At 38.7% G+C, this 15,992-nt stretch overlaps 1 protein-coding gene across 12 annotated transcripts in view; it reads right to left on the bottom strand.

Moving 5' to 3' along the window:
• DGKI (diacylglycerol kinase iota) overlaps window positions 1–15,992 on the bottom strand; it is a 459,603-nt gene that overhangs the window by 226,321 nt on the left and 217,290 nt on the right. For 8 of the 12 annotated variants that reach the window (XM_017957197.3, XM_017957194.3, XM_031665135.1 and 5 more), the window contains exons 7-8: window positions 8,232–8,303; window positions 4,624–4,740 (exon numbers count right to left, since the gene is read on the bottom strand). In XM_017957197.3, the coding sequence (XP_017812686.1) occupies window positions 4,624–4,740; window positions 8,232–8,303 (189 nt within the window). Of the gene's footprint in view, window positions 1–4,623; window positions 4,741–7,637; window positions 7,647–8,231; window positions 8,304–15,992 lie in introns of all 12 variants that reach the window. The other 4 variants (XM_017957195.3, XM_017957196.3, XM_009203926.4 and 1 more) reach the window with 2 other exon arrangements.

Below are 15,992 nucleotides of genomic sequence, written 5' to 3'. Positions count from 1 at the left end.
AAGCTTGCCACCCATTGGCCAGGTGTGGTGGCTCACGCCTGTAATCCCAGCACTTTGGGAGGCCAAGGCGGGTGGATCACCTGAGGTCAGAAGTTCAAGACCAGCCTGGCCAACATGGTGAAACCCCGTCTCTACTAAATACACAAAAATTAGTCAGGCGTGGTGGCAGGCACCTGTAATCCCAGCTACTCAGGAGGCTGAGGCAGGAGAATTGCTTGAACCCAGGAGGCAGAGGTTGCAGTGAGCCGAGATCGCGCCACTGCGCTCCAGCCTGGCAACAAGAGCGAAACTTCATTCAAAAAAAAAAAAAAAAACACTTGCCACCCATGATCTACACACTATAAACTAGAGTTTTTACTGTCATCTATGAACAGGTCACAGACACAATCACTTTTCTCCTTGTTTTCTTCCTCATGGTTTTTTATGTCTATAGAATTTAACATTAGTGTCAGAAGAGTTTCAACAGAAGAGTTTAATTGTTCAATATTACATAAATTATTAAGTGGCTACAGCAAGGTTATTATGGGCCCAGGTAGTATTGGCTCAAAAGTCAGAAAGCTCTTAACCACTGCTGCATTGTCCCCTATAGCTCACTATACACCAGCTTTTAAATACACTATGGTTCATTGGTTAACTTACTTGATGGAAAGGCTATTAAAATTGTAAAACATCTGATTCAGCAAGCTGGCTACAGAAAGACAGTGAGGCAGTGTGGCATACCAATAAGAGCTTGTTTTCGGAATCAAAATTCCTGGGTCCAAGTCCCATCTCAAACTATTTAATAACTGTATGACCCTGGGTAATTTACTTGACTTCTCTGTGCCTCACAATCCTCAGATATAGAGTGAGAATAACAGGATACCTTCTCATAGGGTACTATGATGATAAAATAAGATACTGAATGTAAAATACTGAAAATTTTCCCAACACATATAAATCTTAGCTCTTCTTACTATTATTATTATTACATTGTCCTGAATCATAGATGGCAATAAAAAGGTACATGTTGAATAATGAATTTGGACTTTGCGTCCAGACTGTGAGCTGTAAATCCCATATCCCATTAAAAGTAACCAAGACTCTAGAGAAAGGCTGATTCCAGGTATGGACAGGAAATGCATTAAATGATCCTGGGACATGGTATTGTTCCTAAAATCAAGGAAGTTCTAAAAACCTCATGGCTCATAACAAATGGAGACAGACTCCACGTGGAAGAGGTTCCAACTGGTTGGAGGTGAAACAGTATGAACATAAGAAGAAGAATGATGACATCGTATTGAAAAACACATAATACATAAAAACATCATTAAGTAATTTCACAACGATGCTCTCCAAAAAAAAACAACCACTACTACATCCTATAAGGGTTGCTAAGGCATCAGCTTATTATTCTGAAAACTTACAAATAAAGGCAAATACTCAAACATTTGTCATGTATTTGTTAGGATAAAGGAAATGTCTCTTCTAAAAATCATAGCTAAAATGAGTGAAAATTGGAAAATGACTCCTTGGCAACCCCTAATGCAATAATAGACTTTGTCAAAAATCTTTGATAGATAACAATGGATGGCAAGCTGATGGTGAACTTTATGATAGATGGATTAGGATGACAGTTCCTGAACCCACTGATTGATCTAAGCATCACTGAGAGTGAAATGGCTGATATCCGCTTCCTGTGATGGCAATATGATAGAAATACGAAGCACTGCCAGTGTATCCCTTTTACCAAAAAAAAAACCTAAATATAATTGAGTCTTTGTGTCTAAATATTAGTTTACAAGAAATATGGGCAATAAGAGAAATAATTTGGAAACATGGTAAGAATCAGACAAAATCAAAATATGGGAAATCCTATGGGTAAAGTAACCCAATTTCATCAACGAGTAAGTGGCCTGAGAAATAAGAAGGGGTATTGTTCTTTTTTTTTTTTTTTTTTTTTTTAAAGTTTTATCTCGAGCAATTTTTATTAATTAAAATATAACTAGCAATAGTTTATTATATAAAGTTAATAACTTCTTTAATATAGCCATTTGTTATTTATAGACATCAACCCCTTAACTTGAATAATCAACTCTGGTTTCCTTTCAGTCCCATTTAGTGAGGTTTAGGGGTTTTGTTCTAAATTAAGGGAGACTTAAGAACTATGTCAACAAAGGGCAGTTGTGAACTTTGGATCTTGACTTGAAAAACAGTAAAAAAAGATATATTTTAGACAACAGGAAAAAACTTTAAGGGACTATTAACATGACTGAGACAGTGGCATTTGGGGTTTTTTTTAGTGCTATCTTTTACAGAAGCATAATGAAGTGTTCACAGACTAAGTGGTATGCTGTATAAGATTTGTTTTAAAATACTCTAGTTAAAGAAAAAGGAGGGAGCTTCCACTTCCAGGAAGATGGGGTAGACGGGGTGAGGCCAGAAGGAAATGGATGATGTGGCTCTTGACAAGGGACCACCAGGGATTCTTGTGGGGACAGAATGTTCTGTATCTTGACTGAATCAAGGTCAATATCCTGGTTGTGATTTTGTACTATAATCCTGCAAGATGTTACCATGAAGGGAAATTTTGGAAGGGTGCAAGTGATTCCTCTGTATTGCTTCTCACAGCTGCATGTTAATCCCAAAAGCAAAAGGTAATTGATAAAATGAAAACATGACGTGGCAGGAGACAAATGAAAAAGAATGGCAGAAAAGTTTATGGCTAGAGGATTCATTATAATCTTTCTCTTTCTTCATTTGCTTGAAAATTTCCATTAAAAAAGGGTTTCTTAAGGTTTAGAAAAGTAAACTTCACAATTTCCCTACAAACTGGTATTATCTCCTGATTTTCCTAACTGGTGTGTCCGCAGACTTCCAAATTCCCACACCACTAGGCTATTCTACACACTCTTGCTACTTGTTTCTTTCTAAAATACTATATATATATATATAATATATATTTTATATATATATATAATATATATATAACTTACTCTATCACTCCTCGCTTAAAAGGAACTCTGCTACTTCAGCATAAAGTTCACGGTTATTAAAAATAAAAAAACCCCTCCACAGTCAGGCCTGAGCAATTGTGTGTTCATCTCCCACACACCCTCTGCATAAACCCTGTACTTTGGTCAAACTAGACTCACAGTTCCACAGATATAATTTTGGACACAGTACTTGTGCCTGTGTGCCATTCTCCTGCCTGCTACTCACTCTCTACTCCACAGACCTAAATCTCACCCATTTTTACAAAGCAGAACAAAACCTATCTTCTTCATGAAGTTTCCCCTTCAAAACAAGATTCTCAAGAGTAAGGATCATGTATTTTATCGCAATGCCTACTAAACTAGCCTTCCTGATACAATCGAGGTTTTCAATGGAAGGATGTGGATTTCACTGAATGAATGTTTAATGTAAAGACTTGGAGAGATTACCAAATTTTAGAAAAAAATTTAAAAGAAGAAATGTTAAAGAGATTTAAAAATAAAAACTGGAATTTAGTACACTTGAATTTCAAATAGCAATACTATATTTAATTTGTTTTATCACCTTGGGCAACTCATTTAACATATCATGGCATTTGGTTCTAAAATATAAAATGAAGCACTAGGCTCCTCATTTTTTAATATGTAGATACTATACTTGCCTCTGGAAATAAATATCCCAAGGGCTTCCATAGACTATAATTTTATTCCTAAACATTACTCATCAACAGAGTCTAAACTTTATATAAAATACACAAAGCAAAACAGTATCCCAGATCCACCAGTTTTTAAATAAACCTGAGTCAACAAGAATGAATTACGTGATGAGTCTGGAGACCACAGGAAGTAGGGCTACCATGTCATTTAAAGGTATTGCATTTGATAAGACTTCCTAAAGTACCTGCACCCTAAGGGAGGTACAGTCTTTCTTCCCATAGCATTAAAAATCTGCCATCCCATAACTTGAAGCTAACTGACTGTCAAGGATGTATAGTACAAAGGCAGAAACATTTTATTTCAAGGATTATGATCTTGTCAAGAAACCACTAAGTTGTCCCTGAATACTGAGGTGGAGACTCACAGGGACAGGAAGTGCACTGGGGAGAACACAGAATGAGATTAGATATTAAGAGAATAAATTCTACTTTGCCTTAAGAAAAAAAAAATGTCATGCTCTAAGCAGGCCTGTGTATTCAGGAAGGTCATGACTCATGGTCTGCCTTCCAGGTTGGAAGTGGCAGGAATATTAACCAAACCATGAAGCCTGCACAGTTTGCCCTCATATTGACCCTCTGGGGATGCCCAGGCTGGAAGAGAACAGAGTAGTATAAGCATCAGCTGTACCCACCACTAGTACTCAGTGAAACTTGGAAGAGCACCTATCAAAGAGAACATCATTAGCACATGAATGAGGAGGCAACATTTCTGCTCTAGAACTTTGAATTCATTAGGATGCGGAGGTTGATTCCATGAGAGAGCCCAACACGGGGAAAGAGATGGGCCAATGGGATGAACTGTGGAAGCTAAGCACAGGGCCTTGGGGATAGTGAACAAAGGTCATAGGAACCCAAAGACTAGTCTGGGGAGAAAAGCACAAAGCAGCAGTTCATTTTTCTCTGCACTGGCCCAGCAGCACCAGAGTCCTGGCAGTTACCTGAGGTTTCTTCACCTTAATGATCCAAGTGGGTGGGACAATAACAGCAGCATGAGCCCCCAGGGAGCAGGGTTCTTCAATGTGATGCAGCATGAAGCAGGTCACCTTATTGTGAAACTAAAGAGAAAAATAGGCCAGTAAACAATTCTGGTCAAAGAGTAATGCTGCGGCAAGAAGGGATAAATATGTACACGCGCACACACACACACTCATTACATGCACAAAAATACATATGCATGCACACATGCACACACAGACACACACTGAGGACATGCTTTCCTCATCACAACCCAGCCAGCCCCAGGAGCTTAGAAACCAGATTTCAAATTTATTCCGGTTTACAAACTTATAACATTGATAACAAGAAATCAGTCTAGCCGGATGAAGCCTGCTAAAACTTTCTAATTGTTGCATGGAATATTTACATAAAAGTTTTAGAGTCTTGGAGGGTTCTATTAATCCTGATTTTGCACAAAATTTTCACACACACTTCCCTTGACCTGTACTGGCCATGGACTTGGTTGATTTAAGATAACGTTGAGAAGGAAATGAACAGACAGAAAGGCAATGCCTACCACCTGCCTTTCCTTTCCCTATCATAGATATGAACCCTCCCAGGTTGTCTTTCCAGTTTAGAGAGGGCAGGAAAGAAGTATGATGTCTGTTCTACAGAGTTGAAAATCCCAGAAGTAACAAAGTACAAAGAGATCATTTCTATTGGGTTTGTCTGGGACTGCTAAAAAATATACAATGACCCTATTACTCTTGGCAAGTCTAAAGTGATTTTTGCTTTTGAAAGGAAGTAAATGTAGGCTAATGCTCGAAACAATACCACAGTATAAGGGTCTTAATTCTATACCCCAACAGTGACACTCAGACTGGTGACCTTAGGTCAGTCAAGTTTTCAACCATCTTTTGTGTGACTATAATGTGATAGTGGTGTGTAGTAACATTTATTTTTCTGAAAAAGAAAACTAAAATCAACATTATGCAATAATTATAGGCCTTAAATTTTAATCATAGTGATTTTAAAAATTTAACCTCAGTTTCTTCTTAGATTAGACTTCACCTAACTACATAATTTAGCATTTTAACTGCAACAATGTTAAAAGTAAAAAGTATCACTGATAATAATTATGCTGAAAACACAAACACAAATTAGGACCGTCTCCAAAAAAATCTGGCAAATATGGTCACTCTAATTACATTACATAACATTAGAGAGGTTTTTGTTTTCATGTCTTCATGTCTTCAAGATCTGCTATGATCCTGTGGCTAATTACTAATCAAGCAGTTGTGTATAAAATACTGATAAAATAATTAATAATTCTGTCTGCCACCAGTTATTTATGATCTGCAAACAAATGTACCAGAGAAATATTATTAACATTTGAATACCTTCTTTAAAAACTGCTTTTTCTTCTTGGCAATTCAAATAAACCCTCAAATGTATGACCACTGCATTTCTAAAATGTTAGGGATCGCAGAGACTGCCTATGTCAAGTCTTCAATGAATACTTGAGTAATCTCCACTCTAGAGACTCAGAGGTACATCCAAGATTGCACAGTTTTTAAATGATGGAATCAAAACCACATCCCTGGAAATCCAGGTCCCAAACCCCATATTCTTTCTCCTGTACCATAAAGGGTCACATATTTATTTGCTTGTCTGACATCAAATATCCTAGAAGGGGTTCACCTGGACTGTGAAAACATATCACCACTGTAATTTGTGTTCAAATCTTTTGTGTCTATCGTCCCTACGAAAATCGCCCTCTACAATGTGGGAAACTGGGAAATTCAAAGATATGTGGAACTGACCAAAGCTCTACCACAATGGTCAGGTGAAAGTTGTCCTTTGTAGTGATTCAGTTGGACTACAGATTAATAGAGAGCACACATGTTCATTGTAAAGTGAGATTGAGTTTCCAAATTAACTGAATCTGGATAGACCATCTCACTACAGCCGGGTAGCTGCACAGGGCAGGAGCAGATGCAGCCGATCTGAGCACACTGCTGCCCAGAAGGCTGCCCCACCAGTGGGGTCTCACCAGATCGGAAGAACCAGGAGCGAAGATAGCAGCACTGGGAACCCCTGCACCGCAAATGGAGATATTGCCTTGCTGGTAAAGAGTTTCATTCAAGATCTAGGATGGCCTTAGAGTTGTGCACACATTCTTGAACAGATGTGCAATGATTACTTATGCAACAACTAACTGAAAGTGAAAGAAAATGCCAGGAATAAAAAATGTTGCAGGATTGTGATGCAGTGACACTGAGCTTTCCAGACCACTGAGTCTCTATCTAGTGACGGCAGGTTCTTCTGACATGTAGGGGCTAGAGATATTATTAGTTTGAACTATATGGAACTGCCAAAATTTAAATGGTTTTGACCCACAATATGTCAATTTCATATGTTTCAACAAAATACGTCTGTTCCAGCCCCATGGCCTGTGTTTAGCATGATGTGTGTAGTGGCATGGGTTTTCTGCAATCCTTTAACCTCACCAAGACACCACAGCCTTTCCTTTGCAGGTCCCCTGTGCAATGAAGGGGTTATATATTCCAACTTATTCAAAAGAATAGGGAGATTGAGAAATTACAGCAGGCATCAGCAAACTTTTTCTATAAAGGCACAGGGAGTAAATATTTTAGGTTTATGGGACCATCCACCTCTGTTGCAATTACTCAGCTTTGCCATTGTAGCACAAAAGTATCTATAGACAACACATAAATGAAAAAGCAGCCACAGACAATATATAAATAACTGGGCATGGCTGCATTCCAATGAAATTTTATTTACAAAAATAGATGGCAGCCAGACTTGGCCTATGAGCTGCAGTCTGCCAACACCTGGGTTAGACTATATGTTATCTGGTAAAAGAAAGAACAGGTGCACAGGTACACGGTTACAAACAAATAAGAAAATGTAGCATCTGGTACAGACAGAGGAATTAGGCTCTAAATAAAGTGGGGGAAAAGGTAGATTGAAGAAAAGTAAATAGGGACGTTACCATCAGATCCTAATGAATATATATGTTAAAATGTAAGAAAGAGCTACATTTCAGTGAGCATACAGACAACATCCAAACCTAAAAAAGCATACAAGAACCACTCTTCTTATCCTCACACTTAGCCCCAAAATAAAAAGTCATGCACTTTAAACATTAAAACCAGAAGAGCCAGGATTCGTGTCCACCCGTGTTGGAGGGACCTCATATGTCGTACATTGCTTTGCTTCTAATGTTGCACCTTCCTATATAGGAGGAGTTCTCAACAATATAGAGGCACTGGGGGGAAAATGTGGAGTAAGAAGTCCTCAATTCTAGTCCCAGTGTTAGAATTAGGGGAGGATTTTCTAGTCTTTGACCCCAAGCTTCAATGTATATAAAATACAGAAGTTAATTTATCTCTCTAGTGTATCCCAGTTCATCTATGCTATCGTTCTATAGTTTCAATCTGTCTTTCTTCCTCCAAGGATCCTATATGAGAAAAGCAATACATTAAATTAGGAATGCCTTCTACTTCCAAGGAGGAACTCAAATAATGACATAAGTGTATTCCGACAAAACATGAGCCCACATTGCTTTATTTCATCCCAAACTTACCGCCTGCTTGCACCAGGAACAGCTGATAGCCACAATCTCTTTACTGTGGAAGGAGAACTTTTGCTGGAAGCCCTGGGATATTAGGACAAGAGACAGAGAATTTAAAACCAACTCAGTTACAGCACACATTTGCCCTCCTGAAGTGCAATGACGTGAATAAGGCCAGAACTGTCACCCACCACTGGAGGGAAGTAGAACTGCAAATGCCACATTGAGCACCACACTCTCCACTTTCTGCCTGTGATGATTTTCTATTCCCGAAGCATTTCGAGTGAGAGAGAGGGGAAGTGCTGGTATTTCCTAGCCCACTACTACAAACTACTACAAAGTCAAACACACAAAACGAGGTTTTTGAAAAAATAAATATAGTTCTGATATATTTTTATTACAACCAAAGGAAAAGCCACTATTGGTTCACATGGTCTTGTATAACAAAAATCATTCATGTTAGAGGCTCTATACACCTTTAGCGTCTGAGAACCCAGAAAAAAAAAATGAAATTTCAGAGACAATAACTGGAACTCAGGGTCTTGGAGAAGTCCAAGGGTGTAGTAGCAAATTCAGACATTTTCATAAGCCCCTTGAGATGTCTCTACTCAAAACAAGCAGCTTTTAATTTTTATTCTTTACCAGGAAGCAATGATGAAATCAATGAAATGGTAAACCCAATCCTCTTAAAGGAACAAACTGAATTACTTTTCCATCAAGAAGAGGTGATTTTCGGCTGCTGCTGTCCCTAAATAATGGCCGGAGATAAATAAGTAGTATTACACAAAGAATTTTTTTAGCCTTCCCAAAGCTCATCCATTTCCCTCTGCCTGTGAAATCTAAACCCAAACAAAAAATTCGAAGCCACAATAAAAAATGTTAAAACAGAGCTTTTGTAAGGTGATCCAAAGAAAACAGAAAGATGTGATGGGCAGGAAAGCTATTCAAGGCACTGGCTAAATAAGTCTGACTTAATGTGTACAGATAATTTTAAGTTGAAAATCCATTACAACATTACTAAATGATGTCCCCATGGCATTCTTCAGTGCCCATAATCCCTGCCCATCTGCAGTACTTTATATACTACCAAGCATTTCCTCCTTTTGAACCTCTCTCCTCTCTTGATTTCCTGATACACCGTCCCAGTTCTCTTCTACCTCTCCAGTCTTCTGTATGTGGACAGACGACCAGGACTGGTTTCACTACTTTTGCTCCAACCTCAATTACCACTTCCAGAGACATGACCTTAAGATCAGACTCTCCTGGGTTTTGAAAATTGTATCCATCAATACCTCCTTCTCAAAAACCTAAGTGGTATTATCACTCCCTGTGCAGAAAAGAGTTAACATAGCAAATCAGACTTCTTAGAAAGGCTGCTTGCAGCTGGGTGTGGTGGCTCATGCCTGTAATTCCAGCACTTTGGAAGGCTGAGGCAGGTGGATCGCCTGAGGTCAGGAGTTCAAGACCAGCCTGACCAACATGGGGAAACCTCGTCACTACTAAAAATAGAAAAGTTAGCTGGGCTTGGTGGCAGGCGCCTGTAATCCTAGCTACTTAGAAGGCTGAGTCAGGAGAATTGCTTGAACCCAAGAGTTGGAAGTGGCAGTGAGCCGAAATCGTGCTACTGCCCTCCAGCCTGGGTGACAGAGCAAGACTCCATCTCAAAAAAAATAATAATAAAATAAAAAATTTTTAAAAAGTAAAGAAAGGCTGCTTGCAAGGTTGGCCCTTGGTTGGCATCTGGGAACTTGGATTTCAGGAAGGTTTCTCCAATTGTCAGCACAGTTAAGAGTGTCTCATTGGGCCTAAACTGTTTGCACAGGTGGGACATGGTGGCTCACACCTGTAATTCCAGCACTTTGGGATGCTGAAGTAGGTAGATGGCTTGAGCCCAAGAGTTTGTGACTGGCCTAGGCAACACAGTAAGACCTTGTCTCTAGAATAAAATTTTTTTAAAAAAAGAAAAGAAACTTTTTGTGCAAACAATTGTAGTTTATGCTGAATATCTTCTGTCCTTCTGGAAGTCTGGAATTTTATTATGTGCAATGCAGAGGGTGCTTATGTAAAAAAGCCTCAATAAAAACCCTGGACACTGAGTCCAATATTCCTTCCACATGTGTTTCAATTAGGCACATCCTGTGTGATTCCCCTGGGAGAGAACTCTTGGAAGCTTGTGCCTGGCCTCCTCCAGACTTTGTGCCATGAGCCCTTCCCTTTGTTGATTTTATTTTGTATTCTTGTGTTGTAATAAACCATAGATGTTAGCACTACAGACTGAGTCCTGTGAGTCCTCCTAGTGAATCACTGAACCTGGGGCGGTCCTGAGGACCCCTGATATGCTCCTCTCCTCCCAGATAACGACTCTTGCTATTTCTTCTTCTGTCAATGACAGTATCTTTTCCCAAGAAAAAAAAAAAAGTGCTTCTGACACACACACACACACACACACACACACACGCGAACTTAAGTACTGCAGTTTGATGTCCGTGTGTTTACTACTACAGGGCCAGCAACAGCCCCCACAGTCCCCAACACCTGAGAGTTGCAACTGCCTAAAGAGAACAACTTACAAGAAGACACAGAGTGTAGAGGGCCAAAGGGTTGGGTACGCAGGTCTTTTCAAAGATGATGCTAAACTGTTCAATACGAAATAAGATAGCACCAAAACTGCAGAAATGACTTCACATTGCAGCCATTTGAAAAGCTCCTCGTCATCCCCCAAGCCATTTTTCAGGAAGCAAAAAAAGGCTACAGCGACACTTTGTGGCTACTGTGTGAAGAAAGAAAACAGCCGCAGAAGCCGGGTTGAGACCCGAGTGCCTCTGTCCAGCCTGGTATCACGCTCTGCTGATGGTCACCTCCCATCCAGATTTTTGCTCCATTTTCTAACTTGTCCCTCCACTGATAGTCTGTTTCTCCCTTTATTCCACACTCTATCCTGGACACTGCCACCAGGTAAAATGATGCTTTCTAAGTTTCTGCCTCCCATTCAAAATACTTGAATGACACTTCTTTCCTTACAGATTAGCAGAATAAGCTCTTCATGCAGGTATTCAGGGCCACCCATAATCTTCCCATCAATTTTCTGACATCTATCTTCCACTCCTTTGTATTATAAACTCCTGTCCAGAGTGAGACAGGTCTACTCATATCCACAATATGTTTTATTCTTTTATTGTTCTATTTCTTTATATATGGCTGTTTCTTCATTCCCAACATACCATCTAGAAACCTACCCCCATTTCATATACAGTATCTAAATTTGGCTTCCACTAAAAAATCTACAAGAGTCTCCCAAAATCACCTCAACTCACTGTCATCTCTCCTCCTACAGACTTGCCTTGCCTCGTACCTACCCTTGCCATTATAAATAGCTTCCCTATGTGGCTGGTTATTTTGTATACACATGTATTATCTCTCCAATGTAACTGTAAGTTCTTTGAAGGCAGTCAGTCCTTGTATAGTTCTTAGCAACTTGGCATAGTTCTTTGAACATCATAGGCATGCCATGATATTTTCTGATTAATTGAACAAAAAAGTTTGCTGCTATTCCATCATGATCTGATTACCAACTTCATGCTATCCAGACATTATAAGCCTTACCCAAACCACCTGAAAATATATTTCCTCACAGCATCCTTCCAGGCAAAAAAACTAACCCCTACAGACACTGCAAAGACGGTAGGATTCTAATGTTTATTTTTAAGTCCACAATATTAAAATGCTGCATGGATAAAAATCAATACACTAGAATTTGTGGCACGACAGCAGTAGTAGCCACAACTAGAGGTCTGCTAAATGTTACGGTTTTAAATTTATCATTATAAGTCTTAAATGCAATCACCAGGCCACCGTTCTCTCCACTTAGATATCAGATGGCTGTGCATCAAACAAAAGCTGAGGAGAGATGGCAAAGCTCAGAATCATTCTTGGATCTTCTTGTTGGCTGAGTGATCTTAGGCAAATCGCTTAACTCTTCTAACTTCCTCTTTCATGTGAAAATGAGAATGATAATAGAAACCTCTCCTACAACACTAAGTGGTTACAAGCATCAAATAAGGCCATGCATTTAAAAATCTTTGTAACACTTTACTTATGTATGTATTTAATGTGTGTTTATATAAAATTAAGGAGTGCTTTTATTGCTAAGATCTATGAACAGGAACCTCTTCCACCATCTCGCTGAGAAAGCTTTCTGGTGTCTAATATGTGACTAAGTGATGCTCTACTCAATGATACAGGGTGAGTGTATCTAGCTCCACCTCACCACTAAATATTAGCCGTCTGGTTTCTGGGAGAGAACAGATACAATCCATTGTGGTACTGACAGCTAGACCGACACCAGAAACAAACAATAAGGCCAATCACAATTGGGGCACTGGGCACTACACTTATGCAGTATTGTGGCAGGACCCTTGGCAATGAGCCCAGTGGTAATCAACTCTGTGCTTTGTTTTAGATTCTTGTCTGGCAGACTCACAGCAACCATAGCTTCAGGCTTATCATCTAACACAGAGATATAAATAGAAGCACATCAGAGCCTTCACGAACCAAGTTCCCACTAAACCACCTGCTATGGGAAGACTTTGGCCAGGCTCTCAGCATGCCAAAATGAACAAGATTCCAAATTGCTCATTTTTAAATGTTGGCCCAAATCTGCTATTATGGTACTGACAGATGCCCTGACTGAATTTCAACTGACTCTATGATTTTTAAGAGCTGTTTAGTTCAGCACTGTCAAAGAGGAAAATAGTGATGGGAGGTCAGATGCTTTGGATCCAACTGACTTCAGAACCGAAAATACCAAGAACATTGAGGAATTAGGTCTTTTTTTGTTCTTTGGGATTTTTCAATCAAACTTAACCTTTGGAATAAAGTTTAAACCAGGTTTATTGAGTGCTAAAGCTTTGTTGCCTTCTGACTTCTTCTGCCATCTAAGGCAGGTACCAAATGGCACTCAGTTTTACAGCTTTGGCTGAAACCAGTAAAAAAAGGGCTTGACTTAAAATAAGCCGAATTTATTTCATTATTTCTGTATTTAATTTTGTTTAGGGTGAGAGAATATTCTGACCATAGGCTGATTCCCTATTTGATTTGATCCAACACAAGAGTTGATATTCTTCCTGCCTCCAAAACTTTAAACAACAAAATAAACCTCTCCATATCTACTAGCATGTCCAAGGCTCATAAAGTATTACAAGGGACAAACCCACGGAATTATAAAATAAGACTGACTCAATTTGCTTTCATTAATATTTATCTTAAAACACAGAACTCCAAACATTTTTGCACAAATACTTCCTATGATTTTTGAAAAAAGTACTTTTACATATTTTATATTTCATCTCTAAAATGTTTATCTTAAGTTTAACTAATGGCAAAGTTAAATTTCTAGCAAAATAAAATGAAAATTTTTAAATGAAACTGTTGGACCACATATAAAGGTATCCTATGGGATAGCAATAACATAGTGATTTGGTACACACTAGTGTCAAGAACATTTTTCCATTTTCACTTTGCTAGAAGACCTCAGACTGGTTGTGGTGTTTCAACGTAACCACTTCCAACCCTCCAAAATTGACAAACAACTGTGATGTTTGGGCGTTCCACCAGTGGAAGTAGTTAAGCAACTGAGACCTTCACATGACCCAGGTACAGACCCACACCAACCTAACTGAAAACTTTTTTTGCTGGTTAAAAAATGGCATTTGTTTTAACCAACTATCTACTGACTTATGGACTACATCTGTCTTGTCCAGATTGTTATCCAGAGTGTAGCCTTCAGTTTTTAACTAGCAAAACCCACCATAAGCCAACTCCCTAATACATACACAAATTATTGGCCTTTTCCTTGAACAAATTATTCAGCCCAGTTTTCCACTGATACGTGTACCCGTGCCTGGTAATGTGACTAACGTGAATCCTTGAAAATTAGGCTGATTTGATAATATGCCTTTTCCATAGTTTTCTCACAGTGTAAAAATGGTAACATAATATTCTAGATTTTGCAAAACTAGGGTTTATTTACTCATAGAAAACCTAAGTTGGCCGGGCACGGTGGCTCAAGCCTGTAATCTCAGCACTTTGGGAGGCCGAGACGGGCGGATCACGAGGTCAGGAGATCGAGACCATCCTGGCTAACATGATGAAACCCCGTCTCTACTAAAAAACACAAAAAACTAGCCAGGCGAGGTGGCGGGCACCTGTAGTCCCAGCTACTCGGGAGGCTGAGGCAGGAGAATGGCATAAACCCAGGAGGTGGAGTTTGCAGTGAGCTGAGATCTCGCCACTGCACTCTAGACTGGGTGACAGAGCAAGACTCTGTCTCAGAAAAAAGAAAACCTAACTTATCTAAATTTTCTATACAAATTTTACTAGTCTCAAAATTGTTATAAATATTTAAGATCTTCAAAATGTAAACATATATATTCATCTATATTGGATTATAATAAACAATGTCTTTATAATTTCTGACAGTGCTGCAAATTAGGTGAATCTAGGTAGTTACTTTATTAGAATCATCTCTGAAAAATCTAAATGCTTATCTCTTGGATTTAATTACAATATCTCTTACAGCATTAATAAAAGACTGAAGGTTTTCAGTGCCCTCACTGTCTATAATATCTTCCTGTTCCAGGGGAATCAAGGATTTATGCCCATATATTGACATTTTATTACCCCCGTATTCTAAATTCCTCCATTCTAATATTGTTGGTAATCACAATATATTATTAATCCAAGCCAATCAACCTCATCATCCTGAGAAAGGTTTTGCTTTTTCCATTCATTTATCTGAAGGCTCCTGCTACAAGCTATAGATCATTCAGTCTTCTGGGGAAAAACATCAAAAATTTAAGGCACAAGATTCTCAGTACAACGTAACAACTCTTACCACAAATGTGCCATGCTGCATGAAACAACTAAGGCATAACTTCCACGACATCTTCATTTCAGAAGCAGATGCCTTCGTGGAAGCAGACAACTTAACCCAAGACCGTGGAATTGAGACAGACACCTATAACAACCGCAACTGATTTACATTGTAATTTACAGTAACTCTCTTTAGCTATGATATTTATATTTCATATTGCTATGACTATCCTGATTCTAGGACAAAAATATTTTGTTCAGATAGTTAGTGCTATATTCAATAAGGCCAAAATTATATATGAGCCTTCACCTGTTGGGTTTACATCTTTGTCCTAGAACACCAGGAAGGTTTCTTTTATGAAAGTATTATCTTAGTGAGGCAACCAGCTATCATTATGATAATGCTGATCCATGAAAGTTAATTTCCACCTCTGATTAACTCATAACCGTACCAATAAAAATTATCGTTTTAATGCTAATAATATTCACCAAGCAGGGTTTTTTTTTTTTAAAAAAAAAAAAAAAAAAAAAGACTAGTTAAAATAATTTAAATATTTTTGAAAGATAGGATTGATGTCAACAGAGTTACCAATGACAAATCAGTTAAGCCACCTAACATATAATCTTGCCGATGGTGTGACATTACAGGAAATAATTGTCTTTACTGTTTACGCTTAGCTTGTTGATTGCGGAAAACGCTCTTCTGCCAGTAGAATTATGTACACTTCCTTTTTGTGTAAACATAGACTCTTTCACTACACTAGCTCCCAGACAACTGAGAAGGAGACTTTAAAATTTCCCAGAATTACTCAGATTGCGCCCCTCCTTGCTTCATGAATTTATGTCAAGGTGACATTAGCATGTAAGATATGCCTTAGACGGAGAAAAGAGTCTGCTCTCTGG

Source organism: Papio anubis, chromosome 4 (assembly GCF_008728515.1).
Source record: "Papio anubis isolate 15944 chromosome 4, Panubis1.0, whole genome shotgun sequence".
NCBI lineage: Eukaryota > Metazoa > Chordata > Mammalia > Primates > Cercopithecidae > Papio > Papio anubis.
Note: the sequence above shows the minus strand (reverse complement) of the source record. Positions and strands in the feature narration are given on the sequence as shown.